General features: G+C 38.3%; 1 protein-coding gene across 1 annotated transcript in view; it reads right to left on the reverse strand.

Moving 5' to 3' along the window:
* Nucleotides 1-1,210: 1,210 nt before the first annotated feature.
* Nucleotides 1,211-25,358, reverse strand: part of htr7 (5-hydroxytryptamine (serotonin) receptor 7, adenylate cyclase-coupled) — a 58,992-nt gene continuing 34,844 nt past the window's right edge. Inside the window, exons 2-4 of the mRNA XM_031906600.1 lie at nucleotides 14,991-15,740; nucleotides 11,460-11,549; nucleotides 1,211-1,464 (exon numbers count right to left, since the gene is read on the reverse strand). Of these exons, the coding sequence (XP_031762460.1) occupies nucleotides 11,507-11,549; nucleotides 14,991-15,740 (793 nt within the window). The 3' untranslated portion in view covers nucleotides 1,211-1,464; nucleotides 11,460-11,506. The remainder of the gene's footprint in view (nucleotides 1,465-11,459; nucleotides 11,550-14,990; nucleotides 15,741-25,358) is intronic.

Raw genomic sequence — 25,358 nt, forward strand, 5'->3', positions numbered from 1 at the left:
GCGCCAAAAATTGTCAACCGTCATTTTATTCCGCGTCCGTCAAAAAAAAAAATGACGCGCAACAATTTTTTTCCGTTTCGCTGATCTTTTAAAAGATTCACAAATTTTCGCTCATCCCTACTGATGCTATTAGTCACTGAGACGGTTCAAAATGTTTAGGCTGCTTAGCGCAAACAGCTACATATGTATATCATTTTATGTAAATTTGAGTTTTATAAATGGGTTTTCCAAAGCTCGAATGTTTGATATTTAAGCGCAAAATAATTGTATACTTAAGTCATTTATTCAACCCCTGATCCCTAATTTTTATTTTAAAACTGAAAGGAAATGACTGCTGATTCCAACAATATTTCTTCTCCCCATATTTTGTAGGCTGGTTTTCACATAAAGGTATATATAATATCAAGGCACAAACCTCAACATTCATTTATACAGGGAAAAAAAAGTGCTGCTGTGTGTGCAGTTAAGATGCTTTACTTACACTCTCTCTTTAGATCCTTCCCATGTCAAAACAAAAAAAACAGGAGAAAAGGGCACTCTGGAAATCCAAAAACAGGCCAATGTAAAATTAAAAAGAAGAAAACCTTTATTATACAGGTATGGGATCCCTTATCCGGAAACCCATTATCCAGAAAGTTCCGAATTACGGAAAGCCCGTCTCCCATAGACTCCATTATAAGCAAATAATTCTAATTTTTAAAACTGATTTCCTTTTTCTCTGTAATAATAAAACAGTACCTTGTACTTGATCCCAACTAAGATATAATTAATCCTTAATGGAGGCAAAACAATCCTATTGGGTTTATTTAATGTTTAAATGATTTTAAGCAGACTTAAGTTATGGAGATTCAAATTACGGAAAGATCCCTTGTCCGGAAAACCCCAGGTCCCGAGCATTCTGGATAACAGGTCCCATACCTGTACACTCATCTCATGAAGCCTAAGGCGTTTCGTGTCCATCTGACACTTAATCATAGGCTTATATCCTTCTTCCCATGTTACATATGATAGTCTGATCTGATTAACATTGCAGACAGCCAACAAAATCTTACCAAATACTGCAGTATCAGTAAACTGGGTGCTGCACTGGCTGTAATGACACAATAAGGAGTATTTATGGCCAGACAAAGCACAGTACCATTGTAGAGTATCTTTAAAATGCATATTCTTTTACTTGACATTTAAGAATTCAAAAATAAACCATAATACCTATATCTAAAAAATGTTTATTTGGTACATAGACTTTATAATTAGATTTATTAATGATTGTAATACACATTAAAGATTGCGCTCGTAAAGACCAAACATAACCACAGTGCCTCACTGAATAGTGGAAAATCTCATTTGAAGAGTAAAAAGATTCCTCTGGGTGTAGACAAAATGGTACATGATTGAAGCACAACGTATGAGTTCAGCCTGCTGATAAACTGGTCTTGTGACTGATCTTTTCTTCATCAGTTCTTCCTATAAAAGAAACAAAATCACATGATAGAGTAGCTATTATTTTATTGGTAACAATGTACCTGTACAGCTATAGCATGACATTGCTGTACTACTAAGAGGGACCACTTGTAAATAAAAAACTAATTTCCTTGAGCTGTAATCTGTGTCCCATTGACAGCAAAAGGAATTATCGGGTGCTGTCCTGCCAGAATTTTTGCTAGACAAAATAATGGTGTCCCAACAGAGCAGTACACCATTAACATATATATCTGTTATATTATGTAGCATGCATGCTTAGTAGATGTCTACAGATCAAGATCTTTAGACATTAATCACCATTTTAAGCCTGTACAGTGATCATATACATTATACTGTAGTCAAAACAAGAGCAGAAAGTCCCCAATGCTCTGTATAACTCATGTTGTAAAAGCACTTATGCCAGTCCTCAGCCTCTCCTACCTTGTGGCACTGGCCTGCTACTAGAAATAACACACACCCATTACTTGCACACAAAAAATGGCTGGGTAAATTTATATACTGTAAATGAGTAGTTACCCACACTTTGGTCAAAATATGTAAGCTCACATGCCATCTCAAAGCCCTTTATCTTATACTGTATATATCCCACTTGAAATATTGGTGTACAGGTATGGGATCCGTTATCTGGAAATAACTTTTTAAAAATGTATTTCCTTTTTCTCTGTAATAAAACAGTACCTTGTACTAGATCCCAACTAAGATACAATTAATCCTTTTTGGTGGCAAAACCATTCTATTAGGTTTCTTTAATGTTTCAATTATTTTTTAGTAGACGTAAGGTATGGAGATCCAAATTAAGAAAAAAAAAAAATCTTTTACAGAAAACTCCAGGTCCTGAGCAATCTGGATAACAGGTCCCATACCTGTTCTGAACCTTAAAAGGGGTTGTTCACCTTTAAAATGTTAGTTTCACATAGACATTGATATTCTGAATTGGCAATTGGTTTTCCTTTTTTTTTGTGGTTTTTGAATTTTAGTTCAGCAGCTCCACAGTTTACATTTTCAGAAACTATCTGGCTGAATGAGAGACTGGAATATAAATAGGAAAGGGCCTTTATAAAAAGAAAAATAATACAAAGTTACACAATAATAGAACTGTAAGATTGTAGAGTAGTAGCTCTTTGGCTGCCGGAGTCAGTGACCCCCATGTAAAAGCTGGAACGATGTAGAAGAGTAAGGCAAATCATTCCAAAACTATATATAAAAAAAAAAAAGCAAAATAAAGCATTAAATTAATTCTTTACTAATTAAAACTACTGTGGTGCAAAATATATATCCCTGTATGTACAGTCTTACAGAATACAAAATTACACACAGGGAGGACAAGTGATATAATAAATAAATACAATAAATATATATATGTATATATATATTATATATAAGTGCCATGTGGTATGAGACACAGTAGGAAGGAGGTCCCTGCCCCGTAGAGCTTACAATCTAAGTGGTTGGGTAACATACAGGCACAAACTGGAAGGTAAGAGTGCATCAGGTATGGGCATTTGCCCTTAAGCGCAGGACTGGGCAAAATAATGTTTTAGTGCTCCAGAAGGTAACAGCTGAGCTTTTTCTTAAAGAGAGTGGGTGAGTGTTCCCTGTAGATTATACAGTAGAAAACTAACCTGCCAAGACCCTATTGTATTTCCCCCCTCCTCCCAAGACCTAGCCTTACCATTATATTAAAAAATATTCCTCTCTACAATATAATATTTGTATTCCATAGAACACATACTTATCCCTTGGTATGTCTCTGGACAATAGGAGGAAAGCAGCCCAGCCAATACATGGGCTAAACCCCAGATCTGATCTTATTGTCCCTGATTTCTCTCAATCTCTATTACATTAATTTCCCTTGTTGCAATTTTTTTCCTTTATTATTGCATTGATAGAATGTTGCTATATGAGTAACTACTACGGGCAAATAATGAATACAGCACAAATACAGCACAAATAATTTCCAAGAAAAATGATATCAAGTGTAAAAAGAATGTTTGGCTGTCAAGTGGGCAATCAAATCTCTCTGGTATTATATTTTCCAAGAATTTCATTTGTATTGTATTAAAGACAGAGCATTCTCCTCTGAAGATGTTTAGTACAAAGAAATTAAAAAATACCACATGTACACTATAAGGCCAAGAGCTCTCAGAAGTACAAATCTGACTCACGGCCTTTTAATTCAGAGTGTGGGGTGCAACGGCAAGTAATGATTAGCATATACATTGTAGAGGGGAGATATATACCTTTCTTTAGTCTCTTCACCATGAGATAGAGTATAAACCCAGGGAAAATAGCTTAACATTTGTTCGACAGTAAAAAACTCAATATGCAGATTTGGAAGGACGTTCCGAATGTTGGTGCAATGCACATGAACAACCAGTACAGTAGGAATTAAAGAGAAGCTGAGGCTCCTCTTCCCTCCATCGTCTGCCAATGCCCCATGAACTGGCCAACATAGGGAATTGGCAGATTCCATTTGACATTTTCAAACCTGTCTGATCCCTGAACCCACAAATATACATAGTACATGGATATCAGTCTAGCTCAGGCCCAGACTGGGATTCAAAATAGACCCTGGCATTTTAAGAACACAGAGGCCCAAACAGCCCCCACTAGTCCAATAGACATGACAGACTATGACACCTTACAGCACCTTCTCTGGCATTTGCCAGAACCCACAGATTGCCAGTCCAGGTCTGGTCAAGATCGGCAGGCCACCATACATGCACAGATAACCATATAAAACTTTGGTTTGTATAATTGTATCTGTGCTTGTATGGCCTCCTTTAGCAAGATGGATACAAACATGTGAATAAAAGGATAATAATAAATGCAAACCTTGCCAACAGGGAAGATGAGAAAAACTTGTTGAGGCAATTTTTTTTTTTACCATTTAATAAATTTCCCTCACCTAGGATTCAAAATAGGCCCTGGCATTTCAAGTACACAGAGGCCCAAACAGCCTCCCACCAACCTGATAAATGAAGTACTGATTGTCTATGGCATCTTACAGCAGCCCCTCAGCATTTGCCAGAAACCACAGTGGCATCTCACTAGCTACTTTTATTTCACTCGGAGTGCCAATACAAGTTGTTAAACAGCAATAACACTTAACATAATGAAAACTTCGTTTTAGCACATTTAGAGATTTCCATTGCTTGATAAAACAGAATCTTTCTTAATATGTTTAGCAGGCCAAAGGTTGTAATAATCTGCTCTCACAGCTGTAATTTGTTATAGTAATATACAATAGCAAGTGATAAGGTCAAGTTATGCTGCTTCCCCTATTCTGGTGAAAAATAAACAGCATTCATATATCTGCATAATAAGGAGTTTGTTACTGAGAAGATGCTGAATATACCCATTTTTATTCATGCAGGATTGAGTGTGGCTATTATCCTTTCTTCAAATGCTTGGGCTTATGAGCAGCCCTTATACCAGCCCCGTAGTGGATTGTGATGCCCCCCAAGCAGCTGCCTTTAGAAGTACAAAGTGGCGTCTGCAGCTGTGCTTCCTGCCAGTAATCAGAAATAGCAAGGCAGCTGTCAGTCTCAATGCTGTACAGGGAACACACTAACCAGCACTGTGTATGATTTCCTTCCCCAGATGTATCTACATGTTATTAAAGGGCATGCAAAACCCTATATTTCCCTACCATGTATATAAGTTGAGTACATCTCCCCCACTCACACTGCATCATTTGTATGCATATATCCACTCTGTTCCAGAGGTGTAACTAGAATTTTTGGGCCCCCCACAAGGTACTTTCGATGCCCCCAGTTAACACTTCCCTTCCCCATCCTTTCCCTTCCAATCCCTTTTGTGGGCTCTGCCTCCACCCTGTGTGTGTCTGCGTCCTTATTCCCTTTGTCCTCCCTCCCTCCGCCTCAACCCTGAGTGCAGTGAGTGAAGTGTCATTTTTTATACAAATCTCCATGTTTTTAACCATAATAAAGTGTTTATTCCGTTAAGTATGCTCCATGGTGTAGCAGCTGCAGTTCAAAACGGATGCATAGGATGTACCTCGGGGAACAGTATCCGAACGCCAGATTTTACGCCGTTATTTTATGTAAGTTCCGGTGGAAGAAAAAACGTCTAAAAAATTTACGCCGATTGTATACCATTTTTATGCGGCAATGTGTGGAGAATTTTGTTGCCGTTTTTACACTGCATCATTAATCCGCCCCTAAGTCTTTTCACTCTGCTAGTCTGTTCACTGCCTAAGCAACCCTGAAAAGTACTACTTGTCCTATTAATGTTTCCCATGAGAAACATCTTAAGGCACAAGGCATAATGCTTAATTCTACAGTTACAGTTCCGTAAAAAGCATTGCTAACAATTCTGAGGTCAAGAGCTCTGACAAATCTACATTCTGTTGCAGAATAGATATAATTAATTTGAATACCTCTCTTGCTGTGCTTCGAATAGATCTTATTATGCCCCATACTGTGCAAAAATATCTTATAAGGTTCATTCTGTACACCATTTCCATAAAGGGAACAAATGCACTATTTGCTGGAATGCATTTTCAGCATTATTCAGAATTTTGTAAATTATATGTTGCCTTCAATCCATTTATAATTCAAAGTTTCTGTACTGCAATTGGTCTCGGTTGAAGAGGAAGCGAACCCAACCAAATGCTACAAATTAGAGAGATTACTCTGTTGTCAGAAATGTTGGGGCATGGTGTAAAATATAAATAAAAGAGAATGGGATGACTTGCAAATCGTTGCATTCTGTTTTTAAAGGAAAAGTAACACTAACATTTTTTAAGTAAAAAATCTATTATACCTGGGCGATGCGGCGATGCAGGGCAGAATCCACTATGCAAAGATCGATTGATCGATCCTAGCCTTCCTTCTGTATAGGAAGGAGTCTTGCAAGGATCAATCAATCGATCGTCACATAGTGGATTCTGCCCTGCATCGCCGCATCGCCCTAATTCAAATGACCGGAAGCCAAGTTTAGCAGACATTTTCTAATAAACCATTCAAAATAATAAATGGTGTACAGGATAGGGCAATTATTGGGGCAGGGTAGAATAGATTATTTAATTAAAAAATGTTAGGAGCAGATTTACTAATCCACAAACGGTCCGAAGGTGTCCGAATGTGTTTTTTCGCAATGATCAGTATTTTTGCAATTTTTTTCGTCACCTTTGCGACTTTTTCCGTATGTCCCGCGATTTTTTCGTCACCGTTGCGACTTTTTCGTATGTCCCGCGATTTTTTCGTCTCTGTCGCGACTTTTTTGTATATTTTCCGCCGTCGCAAAAAAATCGGATTGGTTTTTCCGCCGTTTTCTATCGCTCACTATGAAAAAATCGCGACGGAGACAAAAAAATCACGCAAAATACGATAAAGTCGCGACAAATACGAAAAATCGCGACGGTGACGAAAAAGTCGCAAAATTTTCGTTTCCAATACGATTTTTTCCCTTTCGGATTCGTGGATTAGTAAATCTGCCCCTTAGGGGCTGATTTACTAACCCACGAATCCGACCCGAATTGGAAAAGTTCCGACTTGAAAACGAATATTTTGCGACTTTTTCGTATGTTTTGCGAATTTTTCGGATTCTGTACGAATTTTTCGGATCCAATACGATTTTTGCGTAAAAACGCGAGTTTTTCGTATCCATTACGAAAGTTGCGTAAAAAGTTGCGCATTTTGCGTAGCGTTAAAACTTACGCGAAAAGTTGCGCATTTTTCGTAGCGTTAAAACTTAACGCTACGAAAAATGCGCAACTTTTCGCGTAAGTTTTAACGCTACGCAAAATGCGCAACTTTTTACGCAACTTTCGTAATGGATAGGAAAACTCGCGTTTTTACGCAAAAATCGTATTGGATCCGAAAAATTCGTAAAGAATCCGAAAAAATCGCAAAACATACGAAAAAATCGCAAAGTACCGATCATTACGAAAAAAACGCAATCGGACTCCATTCGACCCGTTCGTGGGTAAGTAAATCAGCCCCTTAGTGTTACTTTTCCTTTAATCATATTCTATATAGTTGCCAAGATTTTTTGGAAACAGAGTTGTAGAAAGAGTTAAATAATTCATCTGGCAAATCAGAAGAATGCGACTGAGGGCTCTGTGTCCTTTTAGATAGTTTTCACCGATAAAGTCAATATCAGATAACCCCTATAATAATGAAATTGGAATTCTACCTTACACGATTTTATTGAGGGTTTTCTGTGAATACATGAGTACAATTTCAATACAAAAGAGAAAAAAATAGACTTATTCCCCAAGAAGAAATGTATTATGCAAATCATAATGTGAAAATCAATATTTAGTCATCCAGAAATAAATTGTTAAAATAGCCTACCCCATAAAAACAAAGCAATCTCTCTTATCAATTGATACAAGAATAATTCAATGACAATAAACCACTTCCTAAATTACCATAGAAATCAATATTAAATTTCACGTCTCAGTAAAAGATTCCCCAAGTTACAGTTGTTCAAAGGAACATCAACAAGCCTGATTGTATCGTATGCTGGGATTGTGTCTGGTTAGGGCCAAAACGTAGAGGACCTTTTGCATACTTGATTTTTGAAATGGAGGAACAAAAGAAGCCAAGAAACTTCCAATTTAAATGTATGAATCATGTGTTCATTGTTGGTATTTCAAATAAGCCTTAGGGGTAGATTTATCAAAATGTGAGTTTAGAATTCAATACATAAAAACTCACGTTCTATTCATTCCTATGGGATTTTTAGAAGCATATTTATCAATGGATGAAAATTACAACTCACCATTTGATAAATACACTTCTAAATCCCATAGGAATAAATAGAACATGGGTGAGTTTTTATGTATTAAGCTCTAAAACTCCATTTTGATAAATTTGCCCCTTAATGTTTGCAAAAAGAATGCTAATGTCCGACTCCAGCTTGCATTCGGCATTTGTTACTGTGCATGCCGTCCCTCTCTTGCTTCATTTGCATTGCAGTGAATCTTGCCAGCCAACTGTCTCACAGATATACAAATGAAGCAGGAGAGGGAAGGCATGCATAGTAACCAGTTCAGTGTCAACTTCCTGGGCCGAATGCAAGCTGGAGTTGGACATTAGCATTCTTTTTGCAAACATTAAGGGGCAAATTTAAAATTTTCAACTTCCTGTTTTGGGCAGAATACAAGATGGAGTCTGCGATCCCTTTAGAAGACAGAAGAGAGAGCAGCGCTGGTCCTGGTCTGTAGCTTTAAAGGAGAATGAAAGGTAAAAACTAAGTAAGCTTTATCAGAAAGGTCTATGTAAATACAGCCATAAGCACTCACAGAAATGCTGCACTGAGTTCTCTGAAAAAAGATTTCTCTATGTCTGTAATTCCTGTGTCACAGACACGCAGCTTTCTGTTCTCTGCTCTCTCCTGCTCCCCCCTCCCTCAAGAATGCTAAGAACTCACTACCCCCCCTTAGGAATGTGGATCTGAGGCAATCAGCAGGAAGCTAACTCATAGTCTTACTGACTGAGCATGTTCACTAGGTCTGGGTGTCTGTGCAGGAGCGAGGCATTATGGGAACTTTCTTTACAAAGCTCAGCGTTTTTTCTTCCTGTTTGGCTTCTGATCTTCTGAACAGGTGAAATATGGGGAGACTTAAGGGCACTATTGTGAACACTGAAGGTATGCCTGCAGCTTGAGATTAACTCTTTACTAGCCTTTCCTTCTCCTTTAAACCTAAACATTTTAAAATAATTAAGATTGTTTACAAAACTGTTTCTTTCTGACAGGGCTCTTCAAATGCCGACTATTGTCTGAAGGTGAACATCCCCTTTAATAACATAAAACAAATAACACAATACAAAGGAGGTGCCTACTTTTGAAAGGCAATGTATATAGGGATAAGAAAACTTTTTGCCTGGTATCATTTTGCAACAAAATCGGGTTTTTAGCAGTGAAAATGTTCACCAGTCCATGCTAATATTTCTCCATGTGTTTTGTTTCACAGAAAAAATAGCCACTTTTTCTTGTGCTGGAAAAAAGCATAGGGGGATTCTCCATGGAGTTTGTTTTGACAAAACATTGCCATTCCCATTGCCTAATAAAGCAGGCCTCATCATCAGAGTAAACAAGTGTCTAGCATATGTTCTAGGAGTACTGTATAGATCACTTTTAGCAATGAGAAAAATTGTGGCATTCTGTGTTGCTAAAAATTCTCCATAACTTCACAAAAATGAGTCAATAGGAAGGCAAAATGATATTGCAGTTACCACATTTTTGTCCACACTGCATTGCGAAAGTTTTCAGCACTGTCAAAAACCCTAGTTTGGCTTAAAACTATACCAGGTGAAATAAATTGGTCATCCTCAATCACTTTTTTCAACTAGAGGTTGTGCAATTAGGAGCAATATGGTATAAATGCATGTTGGGCAGTATAATGGAGATATGCAAGTATGGGAACTGTTATCCAGAATGCCTGGGACCTGGGGTTTTCCAGATAAGAGATTGGAGTCTCCTAAAAAAATCATTTAAACATTAAATAAACCCAATAGGATTGTTTTACCTCCAATAAGGGGTAATTATATCTTAGTTTGGATCAAGTACAGGTACTGTTTTATTATTACAGAGAAAAGGGAATCATTTAACCATTAAATAAACCCAATAGGGCTGTTCTGCCCCCAATAAGAATTAATTATATCTTAGTTGGGATCAAGTACAGGTACTGTTTTATTATTACAGAGAAAAGGGAATCATTTTAAAAATGTAGAATTATTTGCTTATAATGGAAACTATAGGAGATAGCCTTCCTGTAATTTGGATACTTTTGGATAATGGGTTTCAGGATAATGGATCCCACACCTGTATTCTGCAGCTGAAGAAACCTTAGTCTTTCTCTCTTTGGTTCAAAGAATTTCACAGTAAAGTAATAGAAAAACCAAGGTCCCTACTGGTGTAGAATAGCTTGAGCCCGATATCTCATTATTTCAGAACATCGTAAATTACCCTTATCCAATACAGCCTTAGGAACAACAGGCTTTCAGGGAAGAACTACTGATGGAAAATTAGATAATGGCCTTTTCTTTTGGTGTGATAAGCTGTCTATGTTCAGATTATGAGTAGAAGTAACATTTACCAGAAACCATCACAGTAGTACAAAGAATTTTCAGAGAGAACCTACTATATGTGTTGGTATTTGTTTAGATGTATGATGGATTTACAGAAGCATATTTATCAACTGGTGACTGGTGAACTTACACCCATTGATAAATACACTCCTTAAAATTCCATAGGCATAAATAGAACATGGGTAAGTTTTTATGTATTAAACTCTAAACTTACTTCTAGATAATTTCAAGAATTATGAATGGGTTCTTGCCAGAACTGGACTTTTTCATTATTGTTCCCCCCAAGAAAATCTAGTTTTCCAAAAATAACTCCCATAATTTGCAATTTATTAATGTTTATTCAACTTTTTGTAAAGGCTGTGACAGCCTCACATTTTCAAGGACAAATTAATCATTGTTGTCATTGTTTTCAGTTTCAAAATGAAACTCAATACCCTCATTGTTTTCAGTATCACTCAGCTTCAAGGGGAACTTAATCCCCTCATTGTTTTCTATTTTCACACCTTTCAAGGGGAAGTTAATCCCATCATTGTTTTCAGTTTCACCCATTTTTAATTGAAACTTAAACACCTGGTTTTCCAAGAGTGCCAATGCTCCAATGCTGGAGCAATTCCTGTTTGGGAAAAAAAAGGATTCATGGAAACGAATGTTGGTTTAAACTCGAGTTTAAACAATACTTTCAACTTGAAAAATTAAGGATTTTCAAATGTAAACTCAAAATTTTCATACGAACGATTGAAGCATTATCGTGGCATTTTATAAATACAGCAATGATTGAGTTTGATTCAAATTTATACCATGTCGAGTTCATACATCTTTCAAGGCCCCTAAGTGTTTACAACTGTTAAATAACTGTGTGTTAATACAAATTTGAAACATTTCATGAGATTATTAAATAAAAAAATGACTTACACAATTCTTGCTCTTGTCTGCATAAATCAAAGTTTCTTAGGTAGGAGTCACGTTATGGTTCTAAAGTGCTCTCGGCTGTGCCTCCTGGTCCTGCTCACAAAGATCACAAGATTAGCACTAGAATGAATGTCACAAGGTCTTTCACTGAAATTCACGATTCACTGTGTGGCTTACTATTGAATGGGTTTAGTTGCTTCAATGACATGATTTCTAATTCTAATACACTCAGTCCCCAACATTTTTACAGCAGTAAAGTAAAGTGTTGTATGTTTCTAGGATTTCTACTCGCTTTTAAGAACACTCTGTGGTGTTTTGGCAAATATAATTTAGTTAAAGTGTTCTATAATAGGTTAGGCCTAAAAATGTGCAAAATCAACAATATTTTTAATTACCAGTTTCTTTATGTTTGCTTTAGTTTCTCTTTTCTCTATGTTGCTAAGTGTTTATTTTCGATTATTTTTTTTGTTTTGTTTTTGTGAAAGCCAGGGCTACTAGGTCTGCTGTCATGGGGTCCTACCACATTTTTAACCTGGATTTGGACTACAGAAAACAAAGTCTTCTTTCATTCAGCAATAACTGGGCCCAGGTGGTGCTTACAAAGGGTCTGCTGAGTTGGTTGATGGTGGCACATATCATTTCATTGAAACTGGCAAAAAAACCAGCATGGAAATGTCAGCATCAAAAGAAAACAAATATATTAAAAAAAAAGCTTTAGCCTATATAAAGGCCATAATGAGATTGAAAAATGTCAATAGCAATAGATGTTGTTGTTGTTGTATGGCTTTTTTGAAATACATTAATTTACTTTAGATCCTGAGACTGCTGCACTGGTTTGCTATTGTTCCTAAATCTGGGAAACTGAGCAGGCAGTGAGGACATAGCTATTATAATTTCCTTTTGGGAATTCGTATGCTTATAAGCAAATGAATGTACAATTATGTTTTTCCAAAAAGTTTTATAGTATAGTTTTTGTATAGTTGGGCACATTTCCCCCACCTGAGCAGCATCATTTGTACTGCAAATATCCCCTTTGTTCACCAGCACCTAAAACAAATAGCAGCTTTCGCCTGGCGGCCATTTTCCCTTTCGCACATCTTCAGTGACATTCATATCTGCAAACAGCACGTGTGCGTTGTAAAGTTCACGCAATGAAGAATGCAGGCTTACACAGGCAGAACTTACTGTGATAAAAAGTTCTGCTTGGATTGTGCCCTGTAACACTGAGCTCAAGAGAGAAGGTTATGAAAAAACATGTTTCTCCAGCAGAGGGCATAGCTAGAGCAGAGTTTCTATGGAAACCAGCATTACCATCTTTTCATTAGCTGCTAGACTAGAAGGCATGTTTAGTAATCTGAGTTGAGAAGAAATGAGCATGCCCAGTTAGCCAAGAGCCAAAGTTAATTCCTAAGGGTGGGGGCCGAGTGGGTTAGAGGAAGAGAATGAATTCTAAGGGATTAAGGGGATGCTGCAGCCTTACTGTTTACCTTTGAACAACAGGAGTGGCAGGTACAATGTATTTAAAGGAGAAGGAAAGGCAGTCACTTGGGAGTGCCAAAATGTTAGGCACCCCCAAGTGACTTAAATCACTTACCTTGTACCCCGGGCTGGTGCCCCTGTTGGGAGAGAACAGCGCCAGCCCAGGGTACCTGTAGCGCTTCCTCCTTCCTGCTTCGCGTGCGCGCATGCGCAGTACAGTGAATAGCCGAACTTAAACAGAGAAGACAGCTTTTCACTCTACTGCGCATGCGTCTGTCCTTAGCCCTTCCAAGACGAAGCAGGAAGGAGGAAGCGCTCGCTACAGGTACCCCGGGCTGGTGCGGTTTTCTCCTAACAGGGGCACCAGCTCGGGGTACAGGGTAAGCGATTAAAGTCACTTGGGGGTGCCTAACATTTTGGCACCCCCAAGTGACTTAACCTTTCCTTCTCCTTTAACAATTTCAAAGATGCTCTTCACTGTTCACATTTTTTTGTGGGGGGTTTACATGTCTTTAAAGTTGCATGCATTGAAAAGAGAAATTTTTAGCTAAACTTTGTTGTGAAGAGGCTGCTCACAATTTGTTTCACAATTCCATTGGGGTTTCAGGTAATTCAAGTTTAAGTGAAATTATTTGAAACAGGTTGCCATTATTTCACAACCTCTTAACTTGCCAGTTTCACAAGAGAACACTTATTACACTGCCATAATCACTGTTTGTAATTCTAACATTGTAAGAAATAGGATTTTCAATTACCACTCCAAATCAGACCTCTTTTATAAAAAAGTGTTATTTTGCATACAAAACATTTTAGCCTCCATTGTATTAACAAAATGAACATTTTTTCAGTTGTCTTTTTTGGTAAACTGTATAATTTACATTATTTTTTGGGAATATTTCCAGGTAACAGTTGAGAGTTTTTTTTTGTTCTTGCAGTTATGTCATTTGCATTTCTTGTAATCCTAAATTGCAACACACATAGAACATTAACTAAAATTGAATGCTATAATTTAATTCTAGAGCCTGATATTGTTGGACATTTCTCTATCCTTTGGAATGTTTCCAATGCAGCAGTGCTTCTTGGCTTGACGTTTTGTTGAATATTGTCACTGGCTGCAACAAATGAGAATGGCACCACACTGGTTTTAGAGGGGACTTACTTCTTCCATTAACTCTACTACTGCATCCCTGAGCTCTCCAAAGCTGGTGCCTAAACTTAATTAGCAGTACAGTTAGATGGTCCAGTGGGAATGGAGTCTAGCAGTACCATGTCAGTATTGTCAGTAACACTAAAAAGAAGAATATATACGAGAGCCTTAAGTGGACCAGGAAAAATGCAAAAAATGTCACTGAAGAGATTGTAAGGGACATATATTGGCACATAAATACACAAATAAAAGCTATACAGCAGTGATCCCCAACCAGAGACTCATCACCAACCCCTTAGATGTTGCTCTCAGTGCCCCCAAACCAGGTAGTTATTTTTGAGTTCCTGACTTGGGGGCAAGTTTTGGTTGAATAAAAACAAGATTTCCTACCAAATAAAGCCCCTGTAAGCTGATAGTGTGCATAGAGGCTGCCTAATAGCCTTATTTGGCACCTCCATGAATTTTTATGGTGCTTGTGCTGCTCTCCAAATCTTTTTACGATTGACTGTGGCTCACGAGTAAGTAAAGTTGAGGACCCCTGATCTACAGCTTTTTAGGCAAGCCTACAAGTTTTTCAAGAAATAAAGGATTTTTTTAGAACCCGCCCCAATTTGAGACAAAAAGCAAGACACATTCACATAAAACTTCAGGCACATTTATCACCCCTAGTATAGAATAGAGTATAGTGCTATCACTGTTGATACTGATCTCTTTGGGAATTGTTTCAATTTAAATAGCAAATAGATGAAAAGGAATCTGGTCAATTCTGACATCTGGTAATGATCTCCTAACCAAAGATACTTTTATGTTGCTATAAATACAGTACAAGCCCCAGTGGTTGTGATGGGAAGATGTGAGAATGCTAGATAATTCAATATGTTAACATAGATTATGAGTATTGTTCTTACAAGGCACGATCAGGCCTTTCTGCTAGCTTCAACGCCTCGTGCATCCCTGCAGCAGACAGCTTCCGGTTGATATTTCTGTACCTGCATTGTAACAGATTTCGATAGGTTGTCCTCAGATCTCTGTTAAAAAAGGCGTAAATAAAAGGGTTTATAAGAGAGTTTGCATATCCCAGCCATAAAAAGGTCCTCTCCAACCATAACGGAATGCAACTGCACTCAGTCCCACAAATAAAAGGTCTTGCAGTTGAAAGTAGAAAAAAAGGTAGCCAGCAAATTGTAAACGCCCCTACAATAATCCCAAGGGTTGTAGCAGCTTTCTGTTCCCTTTTAAAAATAGAAATGTTTTTCCTATCATTTCTCAGCAGCTTTGAGAGATTTGTACATTCTTCAGACTCTTTATGGGTTTTCACATTTCCGTTTGCAGAGATCATTCCTTCACTCTCTTCAGGACGGGGAAGTCCAGTAAATTTGTGCTTGGCTGCACTTCTTTTAGCAGCTTTAAAGATTCTGTAGTACATAAAAAGCATCACGGACATTGGAATGTAAAAGGCAACTGCTGTGGAATAGATGGTGTATCCAAAATCCTGGCTGATAAGGCAAACTTTATCATCATTTACATTCTGGGCCCAGCCAAAGAGAGGAGGTAATGTTATAGACGCAGAAAGGAGCCAGACACAAAGGATCATTTTGGCCATGCATCTGCCGTTCTGTCTGACAGGATACGTAAGTGGCCGGGTGATTCCTAGGTACCTAAAAAGTACAAAAAACAGATGTTATATGGTTACTAACAATAACAATGTATACCTTATTCAAACCACACTGCTGTGCTTGTTACTGGAAAATAGCTATACAATGCCGGCACACAGGGACATCTCAATAAATGGACCAAAGGGGCATTTTTCCAGGGCCAACCAGGAAAGGTTGCCAATGGTATAACCTATGAAGGAAGCAACCTCCAAACATGGCAGACCCCCTCAACTAGATGAGCTCTACATTTTAATTTGTTTTCTATTTTTTTTTTACGTTACCTTTTATTGAAAAATATCTTGCTGGGGGATCTTTCTAATAAAAAGTGTGTATCTTTAATGAAGATTGTGGTGTCCCCACTGGGGCAATCTTTATCTTCTTTCATGGTCCAGGGCAGCATGCCTGGGCACCAGTAAGCACTGATCAGCCTGAGGGTAGTTCTATAAGACATTTTTGGGACAGTTGAAGGTTCACCATTGAGATCTTTGCCCTGGGCCCACTGCAGCCCTACCTGTTCAGGCTATTAGCCTATACTCATAGCTGAAGTTTTTGATTTAGTACACCATGCTTATACTTTCACTTTCAATTCAGAACTTCTTAGATGTTGCTGCTGTCCTCATATTCCCCCTTCTCCTCGCCATCTAATTTTGTAAACAGTGCATAGGCATGGGTATCAGGCCCCCCCATACTGGCACAGAAACAAGATTTTAGCTGGAAGCCTGCCTGCCTGCTTGTTGCAAGACTGAAGAAAATAAGATTAAAATAATTTATATAGTGTAAATGAAGTTTATTTTGCTTGACAAACACAATAGAAAACAATCTGGAACTATTTCTTAAGGTGACAGGTCCCCTTTAAAGTGATACTGACAACTTCTGAAAACTGCACCTCTACAATCTTAATACTGTATATACTGCTTGACATGCAAGATTGTCTTAATGTTTCCAATACCTGACAATTAATCCCTTTTATGCTGGTCACAGCTGCAATCCACATATTACATGGTTACTCAGTACTCAGCACAGATCCACATTGCAGAGAGAATTAGTTTTTTAAGCAGCCTTGGAAATTACATTTAGGAGTAGGAATGTAATCCTTCCCTTACTGGAAAGAGTTTCCAGTTATGGAATGGACCTGTTTCGAGTGGGGAGAAGTTCCACATACCCTAGTAAGCTAGTCCATTAAAAGGAGGAGACCGCAAGGTTCATAGGAGATGAAGCTGAAGTGGAGGTATGTAGGACCAGCTAGTGGGGTCTAGATCAGGTTATAGCTAGGATTAGAGTAATAAGTAGAGTATCCAAAGGATAAACCAAGGACATAATGGGTCATTACCCTACATGTTACTCAACAGCATATAAACTCATGTAGATAGGCCTAGGGATAGACAAATTGCAATTGAAGCACATCTATGAGGGCCTTGTACCCTGGGGCGGAACTCCTGAACTATTGTTCTGCCAATGCCCATGTCTTCAGGAAACTATCTACCCTGAAATATTTTGAAGCAGAATTATATAAAGTAAATATATTGTGTACCATATAAAAGGAACAAGTGTGATAGTATATTGTGAGGTTTCAAGTTACAATATCTTAGATGCATGCTTCACCTATTTGAGAAAAAAAGCATCTGAGTTTGATGGCATTTTGTTCTATTTCTGTCCGGATTAGTGTATTAGTTCAAATATAAAATGAAATGAAAATTAAAAAGGATCTGATTCTAATTATCTCATATGTGGGATTTCATGGAAGCCTCAACAGCTGTACTAATGGAATGCTATTTACTTGCTCACTGAAATGGCAACTAATCAACATATTAATTCACATCTGCTTCTGTGAGTGGGCGAGAGGTTATTTTTTTATATGAATTCATTATACCCTTTTACGAGCCACATACTTCAAGGTGCTGAATATTTTGCACATCTAACACTACTATCACTAAAATGCAAATGATATTGCAGAGGTTAATTGAAAATAGAGATATTTTACAATTTTATAGAAAATATCAGCAACTACATTTCAACAATTGTGTTCATTTATGTGTGTGCACCAATGATTAGGTCTAAAAATTCAGTTATTCATTATAGGAAAACATAATATAATGAATGTCAGTCAGATGCTCTGCCATTTAATGCCCCGCGGTGTGAGCACTGGGGGCCCTGTTCTACCTGCCTCTGTTGGGCATTTAGAGAACATGCACTTGACAATGACAAACAATCTGGCCAATGACAAAGGGATTCAGTGACGTAGTTCTTCAATGTCGTCATGGAGGTTTTTCAGCTTAAACAAGATGGCCTGGCATGCTGTGCATTGTTTCCCAATTAATGTACAGGTAAAGGATCTATTATCCAGAATGCTTGTGACCTGGGGTTTTCTGGGATAAAGGGTCTTCTAGTAATTTCGATCTCCATATAAATATTAAATAAACCCAATAGGGCTGTTCTGCCCCCAATAAGGGGTAATTATATCTTAGTTGGGATCAAGTACAGGTACTGTTTTATTATTACAGAGAAACATCAGTTTTAAAAATATGAATTATAAGATTAAAATTGAGTCTATGGACATGACCTTCATGTAATTCAGAGCTTTATGGATAATGGGTTTCCAGATAATGGATCCCCTACCTGGTACTGGAGCTACAACATCTGGCTGAAGCTAAAAGTATACTTATATAGAAGTAGGTGATCTAAGTGAGATAAGAATGGTATGGAGCCAAACAATACTGTAAAGACCATGGGGCCGATTCACTAAAGTCCGAAAAAACGAGTGAAATTTATAGCATGCGTTAAAAATATTATCACTTCTTATATTTTGAGAATTAACGATCGATTCACTAAAAGGACACTTGTCTGAATTAAGAAGCAATGTTACTATCATTATTTATCTGGCGATTACATATTTTAAGCGTCATTTTAAACCATGCAATATATTTATACATTATTTCGTAGTACGGATATTAGCGCACGCTATTACGCACGTAACTGTTACTTTCTGAAAACCACCGGTCTGAAAATGACCATTTCCCTGAAAACTGCAGGATGCATCAATCTAGGGTGAACACATACTTGAAAAAATGCGACTGCATCTTGTCACCACAGACAATCACCAGCTGCAATGTTGTTTAGTAGCGCCTACTCCTGGGAGGCGTTAAGTTTCACGGTAATTAGCGCCACATTTTATGCTTTTAACGCTTCAAATATGTCTGGGAAGTATGCGTTAGTATTATTTCTATTAGATAATTACCTCAATGCGATGGAAATAACGCTTTGCGATAATCAGGATTTTTGCACATGCGATATGAGTAGTAACGCATGTGAAATGACTTGAAATGATGAATCTGTACTTAATTATCGAACACTTTTAAACGCATAAAACTATGCGTTAAGCGTTAACAACCTTTAGTGAATTGCCCCCCATGTCTGGGGCAACTTTTCGTATAAATACCAATCTACCAATCCAATATGTAATGGGAAAATGCACCATTGCACAAATCTGATACTAATTACTAGTGTTGTAGTACAACTGTTCAGTAACAACAATTACCGATCACAACCTGCAATATTTGTGCTTCTCAGAAATATTTTACTGTAAAATCCAACAGGAAATGTATGAGTAGAGAAAGGCAGCCGTTTGAAGTAAAAAAAATTGCAGATGCTTTTTCACATGAAGAAGAAAATTTTGGGCTCTTTTTAATAAATCTTGAATTGTACTTACAATAATGTGAGAAGAAAAAAATACTAGAAATTTCAAACTGCCTGGCTGAAGGAATCATGTAGTATATGCCCAGAAATAAATCCATAACCTATTTATTAACATGCAACTTGACTGCTGTTTTCAAGAGATTGATTTATTGAATCATGTTTTTATTACGTAAGTGTTATAGTTAACCTTTTAGTCACTGATACACATACAGTACTTTTTTATTTATTCCTATGGGATTTTTTAGAAGTATAATGAACTCTGAATAAATAGAAAGTGGGTGAGTTTTTCTGTAGTAAGCGCCAATAAATCTGCCCCATACTGTATGTATGTTGTGTGTTTGAAGTCCTGGGAGATTGAAGTAATCAGACATATTTATGCTCTGCCTGAGCTTGATAGTAAAATGCAAGAAATCAGGTCAGCCATGTTAGATAGCAAAAAAGCTGTAAGTCAAAAGTTAATATGGGGATCACTGAAATATAATCCTCCATATACAAATATTTACTGAAACTAAAGGTGGCCATACACCAGCCCATAAATGCTGCTGAAAGGCCAAGTCGGTGGCTTATTGGCCTGTGTATGGGGCCCTGTTCAATAGATATCTGACCGAAAATCATCTAGAATTCAATCGGGAAGGTTTCAAGAACCCATTGGGAAAAAGAACACATCAGCTTGTTGATGCAGTCCTCACCCTGATGCCCTATATTATATCAATATGATTTGATCATTTGGGTCGTTAGCCAAACAATCAGATCAATCTGATATTGCCCACTTCAAGGTGAGCATATTAGGGAAAGATCCACTTATTTGTAAACATTACAACATCTACCATTATCAGGACCGAAGAGAGTCGTTAGAGAAATTCGTAGGGGAAGGACCTCTCCTACACCTCCCACTGAAGCGACAGCCGCTGATGGTGGAGACAGGACAGGGCCTAGTGGAGGAGTGGCAGGAGTGCCGAACCGGAGCGTCAGAACCAAATCAGAAGGCAGGAGCGAAGTCAGGCGGGCAGAGGGTCAGTACAGGCAGCAAGGGTTCAAAGTCAAGTCAGGCCGGGTCAAAATCAGAATCTTGGTAGCAGAAAATAAGGCTTGGTGTTTTCCAACAGAAATGATCACTTAGCAGTGATCCTAGGCCTCTAGCGTGTTTTTATACCTTGTGCGCATGCGCAGGGCGCCGGAAGCGCGTTCCCGAGCGCGTGCGAATGTGCGCGCCTCCATGCGCGTCATTACAGCGCGTGCGCATATTCGCCGGCGCCGTGACAGGCGCGCGCATGCGCAGAAGGGCGCGCCGCGCGCCTGCATCAATCGGCGGCGGCGGCGCTTCGGGACCCGGCGGCTGGAGGCAACAAGCAGCCCCAGGTACCCTACAACCATTCTCTACCAACCCTCTTTAATTGCTCGGAGCTATAGAATCCTTCGACCCCTATTTCAGAATTCCAGGACTAGGACAATCTTTACCCATACTCATCATAAGCCAAGTCTTCCAACACAACATCTGGATCACTAGGGGATACAAGAAGTTCCAGTGCTTGTGATGTATCTGTTATCATCCATACCTCCCCTGATATTGGGCAGAGTAAAGATATTTGGAGATAAGGTGCAGGCTAGGCTTCCAGAAGGTGCCCAACAATGTAAAGCAAACAAAAATGTTTTTATGTGTCTCACCTAAACTCATGAGATAGGACAATGGACAGAGTAGTGAAACATAAGCCAGGAAAACAGGGTGACCTGATCTACAGGTACATAGGGATAGTATGTGTCTAGTTGCCCTAGATAGTGACCAGCTTGCCTACTTTAAAGCAATAATACTAAATACATTTTACAGCAGGATAGCAAGATACCATGTAAACAAGAAACATAACAATCCTACAAAACAAGCTACATGAGTGAATCTCACCATTACTGTCTATGAGACAGTATCAGCCTGGAAAACATTTGAATTATTGGGCTGCTCACTTAATCTCATTAAAATAATGTTATGTCCTTAGAACACTCCAACTAATAGGGTATGATTTAATTACAACCTAAATCAATGAGAGGTCAAAAGAAACACAACAGAGCTGGCTGTTAAAGGGAGCTAGGCTGGTCAATGATGTGGCTCAGCAGGACCTTGAAGAGTTAAGCTGGCCATACACGCACCGATAATATCGTACGAAACCCCGTTTCGTACGATATTCGGTGCGTGTATGGCAAGTCAGCGAGCCGACCGATATCGCAGGAGGCTGCTGATATCGGTCAACTCGCCGATCGGGCAGGCTAAAAAAGATTTTGATCGGGTGCCATAGAAGGCGTCTGAGCAAAATCTGCCTTCAGCGCTGAATCGGCAGAAGGAGGTAGAAATCCTATTGTTTCTACCTCCTTATCTGCTGTTTCAGCCCTGAAGGTTAGCGGCGGATTTGACGATCTTTCGTGCGACTGATGGTCGCACGAAAGATCGCAAATCGCCACGTGTGTGGCCGCCTTTAGAGCCAAAAGAAAATTAACATCTGAAAAGAATGGGAAACTTTGTGCTGGTCTTCCACTTGCTCCCAGGGATTTCCTAAATGACTCCTACATTTATGGAGGCCTTGCTACCTTTATCAAATTAAATAGGAGGTGTATAGTAATAGACCTGCACTTTTATACAATATCATAAACAACTGGAGAATTATAATAACGTTGGTGTAACTTTAAATGTATATTTTGTCTAAACATAATTATATAACCAATTTTCCTGTGAGTAAATGCCTTTCAGGTAGGCACAAATGCTTGCAGGGGGGCATAATGATTCAGAGACACAGTCTCACAGTCTTCAAGGAAACTGGGAGATGAGCAGAAAAACAAATTGTAATGGAAATAGAAAATAAATGAATACTTGCTTGTGGTAATAGACCAATAGGTGCAAATGTTTTAGTTCTAGGAGCTAACAACTATTGAGCCTGTGTTGGCTTGTTGTTTGCAAGAACAGATCTGAGTGGTTTCTTTGGGTTACCTGATCTACAGACAACGTTATCCCTGATATAATGTTAATCTAAAAGCAATACTTTCATAGGAAAATATGTTTTTAATAAAAATACATCAGTTAACAGCACTGCTTCAGCAGAATTCTGCACTTAGGTTCCTTTTATAAAAGAGCAAATAGATTGTTTTTATATTTATATATTTAAATTTGATTTGACATGGGGATAGTCATTTCTAACTTTCCCAGGTGCCCCCAGGCTATGTGACCTGTGCTCTGATGAACTTTAGTTTCTTTTTACTTGGAGTGTTATCACCCTCCTACCTTTCCCCCCCAGCAGTCTATCAACAGAACAATGGGCAGGTAACAAGATAACAGCTCCCTGACACCTCTGCTAAAGGATTCTGATAGTGCCTTCATGGGCTAATAGCACTGCTGGTACCGCCCTGAATTGTAATCAGTGGTAAACAGGCATATACTGCTTCCCAATAAATTAGGGTAGCTTTAGCTAAAAAAATACACTGTTGGAAAACTGCCCCATGTGCATTAGCCTCAATTAGCTTGTACAGTAAAAAATATATTATTTATATACACACACACAGACACACACTCACTCATTCACACAGTATGCACTTGTAAATAATGGTACATTGACTTCTATGAATACTAACTCCAGATCCTAAATACATTATACAGTGAGGGGCAGAAGAAGTGGCACCTAAAATACATTAAATAAAGTGAGAGACATTGTAAAGTGGCATCATGAATACATTAAATACAGTGATAAGCAGTGGAAACTTTAGCCTCAAATACATTAAGTACAGTAAGATACATTAAATACAATGAAGGGCAATGATTTCTGACAGCCCAGACTTATTTACACATCTAAAAAGCAGGATTTCTGAAGGATGGAGAAGATTTCAGAATTGTAGAGATCAAATAAATTTAGAAATACATTGCATTATTAAATATACTTACATGCCCCGCTTAGTGGTAGACATGAAAGTAACACCCAGGCAGGAGAAACCCTGTATTATGCCACTTAAGTCCTATTGACAATACATGGAGTAGGTAAAACAATAGCTTATCTGAAAGCAGTTCTAATGTGTAGCGCTGGCTCCTACTGAGAGCTCAGACTCAGGCACAATACACTGGGATGGCACCTACACACCAGTATTACAGTTTAAAAAAATATATTTGTTGGATCAAGAATAACATTTTAAAAAGAAGAGTCAATTATTTGCGGCAAACAGTGTGATATAGAAATATAAAGTACACCAAAAATCATGACAAAATCTATTTAAATTACATTTCTAGACATGCGGTGTCTTAAGTGCTGTATCACTTGAAACCCCAACAGATTGTAAATATAACTCAGTACAGTAAACCACTTATTAAAAAATGTTCTACGACATAATGTTTGTGTTAATTTATAATCATTTATAATACCAAAACCATTTATGGTAAAAGAAACATTGCAGCTCTATTTGATATATCAAGTCTCTGTTGTATCAGATTTCCTAAAATGAGCAGTGTATATGTAATTTTTACTTAGACAACATTAGGCACTTTCTGTATTACAGATAGTTTGTCTCAACTTTTGGTAAGGTAATAAAACAATTAAAGAATTGTGCAGCGTAGCAATTTACTGGGATTGTCAAAATCTTTTAGGGCCCCCACACCTCCAGGAAGGAGATAAACAAGCTTATTTAAAATCAGTTAGTATTCCCATAGATCCTTGGCAATCCTGCCTAAAGGTCCCCATACACGGGCCGATCCGCTCACTTGGGATGTCGCCAAGTGATTGGATATTCTCCCGATATCCCCCACCTACGGTGGGCAATATCAGGAGAATCCACCCTGGGGCCAAACAATCGAATTATAATGACGGGTATAGGAAAAGTCGGTCCGGGGACTGCATCAACGAGCCGATGCGGTCCCTGATCCGACTAGATTTTTTAACCTGCCCAATCGAGATCTGCCCGATTTCAGGCCAGATATCGGTCGGGCAGGCCGTCGGTAGTGCCCATACATGGGCCGATTAGCTGCCGAGTCGATCTAAGCGACCGTTATCGGCAGCCAAAATCGGCCCGTGTATGGGGACCTTTACCCATCCAAAACCACCATGAGAACCGATTGGTCAGGTCCCCCTGATGTTGCATTCCTGCTTCTTTGAACAATCCAGGATTTTACAAGTAATGTACACAAAGAAAGGGGGAAAATACCCTCAATGGTTACAACTTCACCCATAATCAACTAAAGAAAAAAGTAGGAAGTTGGTCACATGAAGGGACTACTAGAACCTCAGATTTTCCAACTAGAGTTTGTCATACTTTAGAGAAAACGTTTTAATTTTAAAAGCAATATATTTTAATCCACTAAACAGCTGTACACACTGTCTCTTTTCAGTGCGTATTCTGCATCTTAATGTAGCACTTATGCAAAACCATACCTGCATTTGGCAGGGAGAATTAGCAGTGGCTCCAGCAAAATACTCATTAGTTTAAAATTCAGACAAATTACCTAATCAATTTCGGTTTTCCTATATAAGCGAAAGTGGAGACACAACATCCGTGTAGAAAATAAATGCTGCCAAAGCAAGCCTTCTGTGAAAAAATAAAAGTATGATTCCAGGAATAGATGAAATAGTATTTTGGATTTTAAACAAGCAAAGATTATGAAAATGGGATGCCCTTTTCAATATGCAAAAAGCAAATATTAGAAAATAACCTCTGCCATGTTGGAAACAGTGGCCTCGCTTCTCTGCTCTGCTAGAAAATCCAATACATTCAGAGACTTCAATCTCCAGGGAACTGAATCCATGCAATTTCCAGTTATGCCAAGGTCTATAAATATGGGTGACTACCAAAAAAACGAGAAAGGTTGACAGGTCTGTACCTCCCTATTCAGAATATAGAAGGTACGAAAAAGTCATATTCATTTTATACTTTGGAAAAGCACAACTAAAGGCATAAAAAGAGAATATATAG

The sequence above is a fragment of the Xenopus tropicalis genome, chromosome 7 (genome assembly GCF_000004195.4).
Source record: "Xenopus tropicalis strain Nigerian chromosome 7, UCB_Xtro_10.0, whole genome shotgun sequence".
In the NCBI taxonomy this organism is placed as follows: Eukaryota; Metazoa; Chordata; class Amphibia; order Anura; family Pipidae; genus Xenopus; species Xenopus tropicalis.